The following is a 14,792-nucleotide window of genomic DNA, read 5'->3' on the forward strand; positions in this document are numbered from 1 at the left end:
CCACCATCTCAAAATGTTTTGTTCCAGGGACAAAAAATACATATATTTAAATATTTGCACAAATGTTCAAGATGTTTAAAAAATAGCAGATCTACAAGCTCATAGCACGGGACTCGGTTCCGCGCTATGAGCTTGTATATCTGCTATTTGTGAATAGCCAAAGGATAAAATATGGATTAAGTGGTTACACAGATGCGTTCTCGGTTTTAATGGGTTAAAGGGATAGTTCACCCCAAAAAAAAGAAATTTGATCGATTAGTCACCCCATGGAGGCTTGAATTAATGGATATTCTTTTGTTTTTCTCACATTCCTAAGGCCTTCATTTGATGACCGGCAGCGGTTCCGCCGGTAGGAGACACAAAGAGTCTGCTTTGTGTCACCTACCGGAACTGCTGTCTACCGGTCCGCTGGTCATCAAATTATTGGCTTAGGAATGTGACAAACAAAAAGATACCCATGAATTCAAGTCTCCATGGGGTCACTAATCGATAGAAAAAAATGTAAATTTTGGGGTGAACAATCCTTTAAGTGCTACAATGTCACTAGGATATGAGGTTGGTAAATATCAAAAATAGCATCTGCCTAAAACACATGGTAAAAAAAATGTATTATTTAGATTTTGTTGTTTTTTAGTATTTCTTTGTAAAACATATGTTGAATGTTTTTGTTAATGTATTTTAATGTATTGGACCCCAGGAACTAAGACTAGCTGACGTTAAGGCGTCAGCTAATGGGGATCCATTTAAATAAACAAATAAACAAATAAGATTCTTAGCATTCGTGGTCAAACGACAGTAAGTCTATGTAAACAACATGATGTGAACAAGTAACCAACACACATCTACATAGAATAACTAGCATCTATCAAGAAGATACAAGGAATGAGGAGTGCTAGGGGGTGAAGTGGTGTTGGTGAAGTTTTCAGACATACACACACTGTATGGCAAATATATATGTAAGTACTAGAATTCTAGTAATGTATTAAATGGATACCAATTACTTCAAGAAATGGTGTTTAAATGTTATTATACTATGCGGTTAACTATCAAGTTTAGGAGTCAACTTCACATGGACATAATGTAGCAAATATTAGTGCAAAGGCAATCATTGCAATCATTACAAGGGCTATTTGAGTTATAAATCGAGCTACCATTCCACATCAGCGCAAGAAATAAAGATACAAAGCGGTTTCTAAAATCACTGGACTGCATTTTTTTAATTCAATATCTTTTTTTTTTTTCCAAACATGTACACGGAATCTTTTTAAATGATACAGTATATATATATACATACACATTTGTGTATTTTGCTTATCTAAAAAGTTGAGGGCCATGTGCGCTTCAAGAGAGACAGGATTGTTTTTTTCTTTTTGGACATCTCGTGTGGTGGTGAAGAAATCCACAAATGGGCTAAGAAGTCACTGGTTGTCAAACATGTACTGGTGGAGACCGGCGTTGCTACCAGCGCTTGTCTTTTACAGCAAAGCTAGCTGGGGGAAAGAGTAGATTGTGCGGAAGGAGAGGCGGGGAGCTGCCAGATGGGTGGCACAATGAACAGACAGGGTAGTATAGGACAGTGGTTCTCAAACTTTTTCATGTCAAGGACCCCCAAATTGACAATTAGCCTGCGGACCCCCATTTGAAAAAAATATGCCAAGGACCCCCATAAGAGAGGATCTTCATGGCTCTAGCAGTGATTCTCAACCATTTTAATTTCAAGGACACCAATTTGACAAGCATTAGGCTACAGACCCCCCCATTAACTGGCATTTCTATCTCTGGGACCCCAATTTATATTGTAAAATCAATGTTAATTTAAGTCAGTGTACAAAAATGGGTCCATTTGGTTCCATTTGTACACTCTCTGAGTTACAGATCCATAAGGGTCCATTTGGTTCCTGACTACCATTTACCTGGGGACCCCCTGGAACTCCCTCAAGGACCCCTGGGGGTCCCCGGACCCCACTTTTGAGAACCACTGGTATGGGAGCTGTGGAAAGCAGCAATACCTTCCTCTATTGAGAAGGAGTGCAGGAGTGCAAAACATTATGTATCAGTTACATGTTTGAAACCGGCTAAACACAGCTAGTGGTTGAACAACACTTTTCAGACTGAGTGTAGAGGAGGGCAATCAGGATGGAGCCTTGAAGTTTCTGAATACTTTTCTGCTCTTTTTGTGTGTGTGAGTGGGGGGGGGGGGGGGTACATACATCTTTTGCAATCCTGGAAAATAAAACAATTCACCAACATAAACTGTGTCATGCCGGTTGGGGCCCATTAACCACTTAACCCATTAAGACCTGAGGCCGATTCTACAAATACCTTCTGAACCAGTACTTTCAAGACTTTTCAAAAATAACAGATGTACAAGCTCGCAGCGCGGCACAAAGTGACGCGCTGCGAGCTTGTATGTCTTCTATATTTGAATAGCCAACGCTAAAATCTAAAATGACACGATGCTTTCCCCGGTTTTAATGGGCTAAACCACTTAGTTGACCGGAATCCCATGGGCCCGACCCCCCCCCCCCCCTCCTGTTTTCACACTCCACAAAAACAGCTGATCTACAAGCTCACAGTGCACTGCATTGCGACACGTTGTGAGATCAGCTATTTTCACCAAATGTACCCCCCCCAGAATAGGGACGTTAGGGTTCATGATTGTTAAAAAAAATACTGATAAACATGATCATGCTGCTCTCAACCCCAAGTCAAGATGCTGTGTTACACAAGTCTAGGCTTTTAGCATCAAGCTGCTGCTCCTTGTAAAAAAGACTAAACAAAAAACAAAAACAATCAATTCCATAACAGGTCTTTGGTACATAACCAGCTACGTTGTCCCACTTGCTGAGTATATTTATACAGTGATATATTTAAAAACCAAGCAGCTCCAACGGGGCATATGTCTGCATCTTTATAGGTCCCACAATGCAACTCATGAACAGGCGAAATGGACCAAACGGAAATGGTGGGATTTTCTTCTTTTTCCAGTTATAACTGCTTAAGCCCCATTTTATTATTTTGTCGTATGATGGTGTCACATGGCAAAAATAGCCGACCTGCAAGCTCACAACGCCCTGCATCGCAACATGTTGTGAGCTTGTATATTGGTTATTTTCACTATTTTTGAAATTTTCTTTAGAATTCTCGACATGTTGAAAGTGGTTAACAGACGAAGGAGAATGGGAATGCTGCAGTACCGATCCTACGGTAGTTTCAGGATTGCATTTCTAGGACCCTATTTTTTTTCACGACAGCCATACCAGCTAACGGCCAAGTCGAATCCACCAATACAGTCTATTCAACTCTTAATAATGCAAGTTCGAAATTAGATTTGAACAGTTCTTGACTCAATGTCTTATTCACTTTCGTCGAGTACTATGTGCAATTTCGAAATAGAGGACTGCTTTCTGCTTCCCACCCCAACGGTATGCAACTCAAAGGGTGCAGAGTTGACAGCACGACCGTCCCAACACTTGGCGTGGGCACAAGCTCGCGTCTGTCAGTCACTGGCATAGAGCAGGGTCCTAGAAATGACAGCATTTAACGGTCATGAAACTGCAGCCTCTGGTACGGCAGGAACCCAGCATATGGAGGGACAGAAAATAACACATCCAATTCTTGACCAGGTAGGTAGGTCTAAAGCCTGCAGCATACTCCACACAAAGTCCCAACTTTTTCTTCCAACCTCGGCAGGTCAATATGAACAAAATTACGTCATTGTACAGAAAACCAACACAGGTGCTTTGCCGAAGTTCATTTTAGCAGCTCTTGCACCTCAAAGATTTACAAACTAGTTAAACATCACTGCAGAGATACCAACGTGATGGTCCAGAGGATTGTAAACAAGGCGGTACCCAAATATTTTGTCGATTTGTTTTCTAATGTTAGTGATATATGCATTCATTCCCCTTGAGGGAGCTCCACAGACTTTGTACCTTGCAGATTCAAAAGCTGTATGGGAAATAACTAGTTTTTATACTCAACTGCAGTAGTTAAGTTGAATGGGTTACCTGCAGCCTTAATTACGTCGAATTAGCTCTGTTGCAAACTTAAGTTTTCAATAAAGAGCTGGCCGCTCAACAGCAGCTATTTCAGTTGTCTAGTAAGTAGGAAATGGTGTATGTACTGTATGTATTAATTATTGAGTTTATTTTTCTGTATGTCTCTGCAAACCCCCCCCAAACATGTGTCAATCAGTTTACACACATTTGCACTCACAGGACCACAACGGAAATAAACGCCAATCAATCAATCATGATTTATATTGTTTTATTTCCGCAATCTGCCAGCAACGTACCGTGGACAGTTTTGAAGAAAGGTCGTCTGTGGGGGTTATATTTAGGTATAAACCTATATAATCCCTCTTTGAGGGACTACAAACACAACCACATGGTAATGAATTACTGGAGAGTGACAGCACACACGTTTTGTCCACTGTCTCTCTGAGACAAATGATGTCAAAGCACGTCGGGAGGTAGGGTTGGGATCCGGAAACGGAGGAACCGGCTCCAACATTGAGGGACCGGAATCGGTTCCATCACTTTTGGAACAGTTTCTGGAACCGGTGTCATCACACCGTCAGAGCTGGTATTGTGGACTTCACGTCTGCTATACAATTACAATTACAATAACAGGGGTTCTCAAACGTTTTAATTTCAAGGACCATCATAACTCAAAGAGTGTAACATGGAATCATATGGACCTGTGAGGGTCCATTTGGTTCCATTTGTACACTCTCAAGAGTTACAGACCTTGAAGAACCCCCTTAAGTAACCCAGAGGGTCCCTCTACCTCACTTTAACCCATTAATACCTGGAACGCATCTGTGTCACTTTAGATTTCTTTGGCTATTTGAAAATAGCAGATATACAAGCTCATAGCGCGGCACCGAGTGCCGCGCTACGAGCTTGTAGATCTGCTATTTTTGAAAAAACGTGAACATTTATTTTTTATATTTTTTTCTAAAAAACTTTTAGGATTTAGATTTTTTTTAGAAGCGGCCTCAGGTCTTAAAGGGTTAAGAACCAGTGAGGTGTATATATAGGAATATATAGGAATCGTTAAAGAGAACCGTTAAGGAATCGGACCGTTTAGAGGGAATCGTTAAAATCCGTAAGGATCCCAACCCTAGTTGGAAGTTTATCTACACAAACACGTGGTTAAAAATCTCTTCGTGTACGGTGGGCGTGGTCTAACGCTACAGAACTGAGAGCAAAGCCGTAGCGAGAGAACTGGGAGCGGATCCGCAGCGAGTACAGTACGTGTATAAAACCGTTTAGTCCTCATAGAACTTTGTTCGTTCCGGCAAGACCTGCCAAAGCAGGGGGAAAAGGAAAAGAAGTTCAACATAGTTTGGAGTATTCTGCAGGCTTTTTAGTGATCTCTTTCCCATGTGAACTACATCATGGTGTACTTGTGAATTGACACCACTAGGCAGAGGCAGTTTTTTGGGGGGTAGGAGACGGAACAAGAGCTTGTGTATGTATGTGTGTGTGAACAAGAGCTTGTGTGTGTGTGTGTGTGTGTGTGTGTGTGTGTGTGTGTGTGTGTGAGCACTGGAGGGAGTGATGTGGGGATGGGTTCAGGTCAGATGGGAGGTCGTCGTCATCGGTGTCAGGTGACACCGCAGCACCTCGTCCCTCTACATCATTCCCATCTGCATTAGCGTGTTGGCGTACGCCATGGGCTTGACATTCGGATGAGGCTGTAAAAGGAAGGAGGAGGAGGGGGGGGGGGGGGGTGAGGTCACAGTCAAGGTCAAAGTTCTATTCTAGTCTAGTACAAAAACCCATAAAGCAATGCGTTAACATAAAAGGAGACAGTGTATATAGTAGGCCTGTCCCCGACTGAGGATTTGTTTAGTCGAATCTAATTGGCGACTAATTGCCAATAGTCGACTGGCAGTCGACTAATATTTTTTTTAAAAAGGGCCAAAATACATTTTATTTCAAAGGGCCAAGTCTACACAGTTTGTTTTGTGTCTCCAGCAGAGTTTCTAGTGTCTCTATCTCTCTCTGGAAGAGGTTGCACATGAACTCTGCAGCCGCACTGAGGCGCTCCAACACAAACAATACCAATACAAAGACGAGGAATAAGAAGAATAAAGTGTGGCTGCAGGTGTAGACTTGGCCAAAGAACTATTAAAAACATTTTTGGCCCTTAAAAAAAACTAGATTCGACTAAGAGACACGCAGTCGACTCGGACCCCCCGCGACTAACCAGTCGACTAGTCGACTTAGTCGAGGTCAGTGTCTGCACACATGTGCAGACACTTAGTAAGTTGAGATAGTCACAGTGAATACAAGAGCGCTCGCCCCGGGTCAAATCCGGCGACCTCGGAACGGTCGCCACCAGGTATTCCTAAACGTAACCCGAGTAAAACTATGCTCAACCCTAACCTTATTCCTAAACTTAACCTCAGTAAAACTATGCCTAACCCTAACCTTATTCCTAAACTCAACCTCAGTAAAACTATGCCTAACCCTAACCTTATTCCTAAACTTAACCTCAGTAAAACTATGCCCAACCCTAACCTTATTCCTAAACTCAACCTCAGTAAAACTATGCCTAACCCTAACCTTATTCCTAAACTTAACCTCAGTAAAACTATGCCCAACCCTAACCTTATTCCTGAACCTAACCTCAGTAAAACTATGCCTAACCCTAACCTTATTCCTAAACTTAACCTCAGTAAAACTATGCCTAAACCTAACCTTATACCTAAACTTAACCTCAGTAAAACTATGCCTAACCCTAACCTTATTCCTAAACTTAACCTCAGTAAAACTATGCCTAACCCTAACCTTATTCCTAAACTCAACCTCAGTAAAACTATGCCTAACCCTAACCTTATTCCTAAACTTAACCTCAGTAAAACTATGCCTAACCCTAACCTTATTCCTAAACTTAACCTCAGTAAAACTAATACAAGAATCGCTTCGAGCGATCTGTGGAAAAAAAGATGGGGAGGAGTGGGTTTAGGGGAGGAGTGGGTTTAGGGGCGTTCATCACAGTCATTTATACTCGTTGCCTTACGAGGCAGAGCTCTCGGAGCATAAACATTGTGCAAGAACGCAGACCAAAATACAATACACTTTAACGATACTAGCAGGTCACAACATCAAGACTTCAAATAACAACAATAAAGACACAATGCCAAAAAAGGTAAAGTGTTTTTTATAGTGCTTGGCTACTTACCACAGCAGTGAACTGGTGAAACTCTGGCTTGAGGTCAGATCCCCTGAGGTGAATATAGGCTCCTTTATTTCCCATCTGATCACTGTTGAAACACACAATACGCCCATCATAGTCAAGTCATTAGATTTCGAAATAGAAATTCATCAATAACGACAACCATTACCATAGTCATGGATTGAAGCAAAACAAAATCTCATGACTGAACATTTTTGTATGGCCATGTCCTAATGTGCGATTTGTGAAACAGCGTGTGTAAGGACTGGAGCCCCCCAACACTAGCGCTGATTTCTTAACAATTAACACAATATGTAAAATGATGATGTTTTAGTAATATTGTTGCTGCTGTTCTACATACTGCCAACCAGGTGAAGAAATCACAGATTGAGGCTTTAACCTTTGCTTTTATATAAAATATCCGAGACTATTAAGATTTTATGAAAGATGCTTCTGAACATATAATCTTAAAATAATAACCTGCGACGCATTGAGAGCTTGTAGATCGGCTATTTTCACTGCAAAACATGCTTCCATAGAACAGGGGTTCTCAACCTTTTCAGGCCGCGACCCCCCAAAATAATCATATTTGAACTGGGGACCCCTCCATCCTGACAAGCACTTGGAACGTAGGAGTTGAGGCATTACATTTAGTTTGACTCGGTTCCACAGATAAATATTGTGAAAATAGCCGATCTACAAGCTAACAACGCCTCCTAACATGAGGCGTTGTGAGCTTGTAGATCGGCTACTTTCACAATTTTTGCCTCTTTCTTATTATTAGAAAATTCTGCCAATGTTTGACCAGTTTTTAAAGTACAGTTTGCTGATTACTTTTGATGCAGTACTGGTCTTTTTTCGTTTAATTAATTTGATTTTTTAGGCCTTAAAAGTTCTTATATAATATTGTCACTTCACTCACTGTCATCTGGGGACCCCCCTCCCCCAAACTCATGTGGGGACCCCCCTGGGGGTTTCCAGACCCACAGAGGTTGACAACCACTGCCATAGAAGACATGCTGACTTCTTTGGAATCTAAATGACGGAAATCAGTCGTGGCGACTGAGAACTTGAATCCATGCATACAAAAATAGCAATAATACACTTATTTAAAACAAATGACATACCAGTAGTTGGGCGCTGAGAACACGGTGATGCACTTCCCTGAGTGGGTGACCTCGTAGCCCTCACCCTTCACCTCGTGACTACGCACGATGAAGTCCAGCTTGTTCTGCTCCAGAAATCGCTCCGTGACGTCCGGCCCAAACTGACAGCTCACGCCTCGCTTGCTGATCGACCGCCCGTTCTGTGTCGTACAAATCGACATACACAAACAACGACAACGATGATGAACAACTACAGAGAGCACTCTGGGTAGTGGGGCAAGCCAATATGGACAACATTAAATATCACCATTTGTTTTAAAGGTAGGGCAAGTGATATTTTTTGGTTAAAACAAAAAGTATTTTGTTAAAAGGTTAAAGCACTATATTGTGATAGTAATCATTGCTATAGAGTGAGTCTCCCCGTCTCTCCAGCTCTTTAATAAACAGAAAATACATTTTCCGGTAGGTGTCAAAATCTCAGCCAATCAGGAGAAAGTACGGTACCCATTTTTAAGCTTCATTTTTATAGTGTTCCAGTTCCAATTTTGCCTGCTCATTTCTTAGTGTCATCACTTCCAATTTCACTTGTTTAATCTATATCCTGATTGAGTTCTCTATCCTGATTGGATAAAATTGGAAATTAAACTGAAACAAAAATGCATTTTCTGTTTTATAAAGAGATGGAGAGACAAGGAGACTCCTTTTACTGAACAAACACTCTATAGCAATGATTACTATCAGAATATAGAGCTATTTAACACTTATTTTAACCAAAGAAAATCACTTATCCTACCTTTAACCCAATAACTAAATATTGATGAGAGAGAGAGAGAGAGATCAACCAGGTGCTCAATGGAGATAAAAGTTGAGTTAAAACATAGACGTGGTGCTTCTAGGATCAACCGGAACCAAAAGTTGAAAAAGAGGAAATGATATTGTGGGTATGACTATTGGAAGCTTTCACAAAATACTTGCACGGTGAGAGTTTGGATGCGTTATTGTGTCACTTTACTGGAATGCAACCTTTCAATAGGTGTCCCTATTTTGGGGGGCGTCTAAATTCTAAGCTCACAACACATTTGCTGTTTGTGACATCATGGCAGCAGATCATAGCCCTCTCCCATAGGATATACTGTCTGTCTGTGTGACTGAATATAACCTAATGCCAGGCGTGTCGAGGAGGACACCTACTGGCTGACAACGGTAATGAGGTTCTTTAAAGCAGACTGCACCCAAAGTGAAATAAAGTAGGCTACGTGCAATTGTGCATCGGGTGTTACTGGGAGTTTGAATTGAGCATTAATTATCTTTTAATTATTCGATTCGATTCGATTATTCTATTGATTAATCGAATGATCGAGTTGTTTTTACATGAGGGAACACAAGGGAACTAGTTCAAAAGTGAAAGTCGTGCACATCCAGTCAGTTGCTGGTGCCGGACAAAGAGTAACAGTCTAGGACAGGGGTCTTCAACAGGGGGTCCGTGACCCCTAGGGGGTCCTCAGAGTTACTACAGGGGGGCCACCAAATCCTTGTGTGATGTGATTTTTATGTTTTACATTAACCACTTGAACCCAGGAGAACTTTAGCCAAAAAATTCTTTAGCCAACTTTAGCCAACTTTAGCCAAAAAACTCCCAACGCCTCGCAGCGCGAGGCGTTGGGAGCGCGAGGTTTGGTGTAGTGGGAAAAAAAAGTTAATCTGAAACACAATTTTATACAATAAAGAGGGGGTCCCTGCTTAATCTCTCTCTCAGCTAGGGGGTCCTTAGCCTGAAAACGTTGAAGACCCCTGGTCTAGAATAATAAAAACTCTGCACAAAACACTATTCGGAGCAATGCTGCTGTGCGGATTTGTATTATTCTAAACACAAGGGAACGAACCTGAGGCTGCGGGTCCGACCACAGAAGATCACACATGGGACCTGAGGAGAGGGGAACAGAAGACAACGTTGAAGGGTGGTTTGTTGTGTTCCTCTGGGGGTTTAGTCACTGTCACAGGTAGGGATGGCGCTCGGAATCGAGTTCGAGGCCAGCCCGGTTCTGAATTGATCGAGACCCGGGTATCAATAAGCTTTTGGACTTGTCGAGCCTGTTATCGAGTATAGCGGCCCGTGACGTCATGTCTAAACAATCAAAACAAGAGCTGATCAAGAAATAAATCTTATCACCCACGCTGGCACAAACATGTCGGTCTAAAAGTGTATTTGATCCCTGCTAACCAGCGCTGCCCAGGGAAACAAGGACGAGGAATTTTATTGGCTCACTATTGGATACATCGCTTCTTTAAGGGGGCCGTATGGGTCCATTTGGTTCCATTTGTACGGGTGGTTGCGTCGTTGTGTTTACATGTGCGGTGGAATAACGGCCGTTACGAGTGAAACGCTCAAAAGTTTCACTCGTCCTCTGTTACTTTCCTAATCCAAATGATAATAATCTGTTTAGGAAACTCTAAAATCTCCCTGCGAATGAATGACTAGAGTCGCCTAGAGTGTCATATTCAATGTGCGCTGTCTTCTCAGTCCATCGTTGCCGAAAATGGCAGATCTACAAGCTCACAACGTGGTGCGAACAGACGCGGTGTGAGCTTGGAGATCGGCTATGTTTGGTGTGTGACACCGTTGTACGATGAAGTACAAATTACGCTTTTAAAGTGACAGTACACACATTAACCAGTTAACAGTTTTTTCAATATTATTTCCAAAACGGTCTCTTGCCTTCTGTCTGTTAGAAAAGTACTGTATTTGAAGACCCTAGTAAAATGTAGTGCAAGTGATATATTTTGGCTAAAACAAAAGAATAGAAAAAATAAATATGCATTTTTTGTTTATAAAGAGCTGAAGAGACATGGAGATTTTATAGTAATTATTACAGTAGGCATACTATTCATAATATAAAGCCATTTAACAATTATCACTTATCACTAATACTTAATGATAGGCAAAAATATGTTTTACTTTAGTCATCTTCATTATATGTTAGATGGTGGTCAGCCACAAACACAGTCACAACTGGCCAATAAAAAAAGATACCGGTTCTGTTCAGAATTTGTCATCTCACGTCTTTCCACAAATGAGTAGAAAAAGATCAATAGTGGGCTCGATGAAAGCTCGGCTCAATAAGCAGGATCGATAAGGTGCTCAATATCAATAAATATTAACGAGCTCCATCCCTAGTCACAGGAGGGTGCACTCAGGTTGCATGGGATAAAGCTAAATAAAATCTCATGACGGAAACATTTCCCTTATCTGTGAAACGGCATGAAAGGAGCCCACCCCCCGCCGCCCGCACACTAGTGCTCCGTTTCCTAAACAATTAACATTGCTGTTGACTGGTTGGCTGTACACAGACCACACACAGCTGGACTGTTGAAAGAAATTACAGATTGAGGCTTTAACCTTTTACTCTTAGGGTTAGGGCATTTAGGGTTTTTAAAAGATGCGTCTAGACATGTATTCTATTGCTAGTTTTACCACTTGAAATACGCTTTAATTTTAAAATAACTATTAACTGAAAATAGACTAAAATCTGAAATCGGTGGTGGCACTGAGAACGTTAATCCATGAGGTTGTCCACCCTACCAGAGTCCGGAGGCTGTCTGTTCCTTTCTATCTTCCTGAGATCGTCCAATGTGACGCCATCCTCACTGAACAGTCCCCCGTGCATCACCTGACAAACAAAAAATGAAATAAAAGTGAAACAAAAAATTAATATAATAATTTAAAAAATCATGTATTTACATGTATAACAATACATGTGATCACGCATGATATTATTTAAATATATTTTGGATTATGAAGCAAAATCCTTTGTTTCTGTTTTTCTGTATTCGTTTTCTGTATTTCTGTATGTTTTTTACTTTTTTGAGACTGAAATTGTTTTCCTTATTTTGTCATGTATGTAAGTGTTGAAAGGGTAAGCAAAATAAGCTATTTCAGTTTCAGCTTGTACCTTTTTTGGTCATAACTGTGTCATATTTATTTATTATTATTATTGTTTTATGCGAATGGAGCATATTGTTTTTGCATAGTGAAATGATCAAAATAAAAATAAATAAAAACATGGGAAAACACACGTGTGCACGCACACAACACACACACACACACACCTTTCAGATGAGTCTGTTCAATGTAATTACTTGCTTTGTCACCAAACAAGATTCTCAAGAGAATCTAGAGGGGCTTATTTGTGATTCAATCATACAGGCACAAGCAGTGAATTGTCGGTGTGACATGTTCCACAAGACTGTGAAACAAGAACAAAATATTCAACAAGATAAAAAGGATAATACTGGACCGTAATGGGGGAGAAAAGACAGGGGAAAACATAATCTGGTTAAAATGGAATGGGTTAAGACACACACTCAGTCTTCTTTGTGTGTACTGACCAGAACTTTACTGTTGATACACTGTGCGAGAGGGAGCCACTGGAAGACCTCACTAAACAACTGGAACATCTGGGCTGTGTACTTGGCTTTCACTTCACCTTCAAATCCATACATCTGGTTCATGTTGTCTGTTTCGTGGTTACCTATAAAGGGGGGGGGGGGGGGGGGGGGAGTCACATTTTGGTTAATCGACTTAATCGATTGAATCAATTATTAATCCATTCAATCTGGGAACGCATCTACAAAATGTCCTCTAAATCCTAACAGGTTTCTGAAAGACCTATGTTTCTATATCAGTGGTTCTTAAACTTTTTCATGTCAAGGAACCCCAAAATGATGTGTATTTGGCCGCCGACCCCCATCTCAAAATATGTTGTTCCAGGGACCCCCCAGAAGCAAAGATCTGAGTTACAAATGTTCGCTTTAAAACACACACATATATATATATATATATATATATATATATATATATATATATATATATATATATATATATATATATATATATATATATATTCAAAGATGTTTGAATAGCCAAAGTATAAAATAATGGTTCTAGCTAAAAATCTAAAATGACACAGATGCGCTCCCGGATTGAACGGGTTAAATAAAACATAATCAATTTATTTTCTCAATTTAGTTATGGCAATTAATTCCTCCCACTGCTGTTGTACCCTACTGGCTCACCGGCCAGTGAGGAGCCTCCACCAAGAGGACGAAGCACCCCCTGTGTGCAAGTCCTCCCGTTCAACACTCCCCACTGACCAGTGCCGCCCCCCAGCCCCCACAAGTACATGACATGTTACATGTAGCGACCGGCTGACCTATCCTGAACATCATCTCCCCTCCAGACCTTCCGGCCTGGCGGAAAAAACATGACTCCAATGTATCTGTGTTTTCCGCAAATCTTTGAATATATCTCTGCTGTCCGGCATTTTTTCAGGAAATGACAAAAACAAAACAAAAATCACACCCTGTGTGAAGTGGGCGGTGTCTTGCTAGCTAATCACAATACTGAATGGAGTCAACCAATCATGTACAAAAGATAAATACATTTATTGAAACACTCTTTATGATGGACGAAACCATAACTTGAAAAAAACCAATATTTGGTTTTTTTCAAGTTATGGTTACCTATATAGGGCTATGCACATGTGTCATGTGACACTGGCCAATCACAGTCCTGAATAGACTGTGATTGGCCAATCACAGCGCAGGATAATTCTACTAATTTCCTGGGCCCAGATCACAGCGCAGGAAAATGTACATTTTTCCAAATCTCACTTATAGGGGCGGTTTCACCGCCCAAAAAAAATGGAGATAGGAGGTTTTGTTCATCATTGATAAGTACAGCTAAATGGACCTCCAAGCTCACAATGAGGTTGGAGGTCAAAAGGGGGTGGAGCCTGGAGTCAGCTAAACCAGCTAACTCCACCTGGTTTAGCAGAAAGTTTGAGGATCCAATGGAGTTAACTGGTTTTGTCAGAAGCACTTTTTAATACTTTTCGTTGGTTCAATATTTTTTTAATCAACACACAGACGGTAAAGGGTGTTCAATAGCACTGATTTGAAAAAAATGCAAAAGCGGAAAAACGGAGTTAGCTGGTTCCTGCCGGACAGCAACGATATGTTCTTTGTATATGTATTTTAAAGCGAACATTTTTAACTCAAATCTTTCCTTCTGGGAATTCTACAAATGTCTTCTAAATCTTTTTTTTTATTTTTGAACCCATGTTGCTATACAATCAGTGGTTCTTAAACTTCTTTCATGGACCACGCACAATGATATGCATTTGTCCGCGGACGCCCCCATTAGTGCTGCACGATTAATCGAAAAAAGATCGTGATCTCAATTCAGACACCTATGCGATCTCGATTTTAAATTATGACTTTTTTTTCAATTAAAAAAAATATTTTTAATATTTTTATATTTACAAGAGAATTGTGTGAGAATCGTGTGAGAATCGTGTGAGAATCGTGATCTCAATTCTTATGGAGGAAAATCGTGATTCACATTTGAGCAAGAATCGTGCAGCACTAGCCCCCATCTCAAAATATTTTGTTCCAGGGACCCCCCAGAAGCAAAGATTGGCACACATTTTCAAGATC

At 40.8% G+C, this 14,792-nt stretch overlaps 1 protein-coding gene across 1 annotated transcript in view; it reads right to left on the reverse strand.

Moving 5' to 3' along the window:
- Nucleotides 1-1,198: 1,198 nt before the first annotated feature.
- The window catches only part of LOC308086081 (serine/threonine-protein phosphatase 5-like), a 39,081-nt gene continuing 25,487 nt past the window's right edge, over nucleotides 1,199-14,792 (reverse strand). Inside the window, exons 8-13 of the mRNA XM_080429450.1 lie at nucleotides 12,684-12,826; nucleotides 11,878-11,965; nucleotides 10,181-10,221; nucleotides 8,319-8,497; nucleotides 7,198-7,279; nucleotides 1,199-5,704 (exon numbers count right to left, since the gene is read on the reverse strand). Coding sequence (XP_080285576.1) covers nucleotides 5,642-5,704; nucleotides 7,198-7,279; nucleotides 8,319-8,497; nucleotides 10,181-10,221; nucleotides 11,878-11,965; nucleotides 12,684-12,826 — 596 coding nt within the window. The 3' untranslated portion in view covers nucleotides 1,199-5,641. The remainder of the gene's footprint in view (nucleotides 5,705-7,197; nucleotides 7,280-8,318; nucleotides 8,498-10,180; nucleotides 10,222-11,877; nucleotides 11,966-12,683; nucleotides 12,827-14,792) is intronic.

Source organism: Gymnoscopelus braueri, assembly GCF_963280865.1.
Source record: "Gymnoscopelus braueri genome assembly, chromosome: 5".
Lineage (NCBI taxonomy): Eukaryota > Metazoa > Chordata > Actinopteri > Myctophiformes > Myctophidae > Gymnoscopelus > Gymnoscopelus braueri.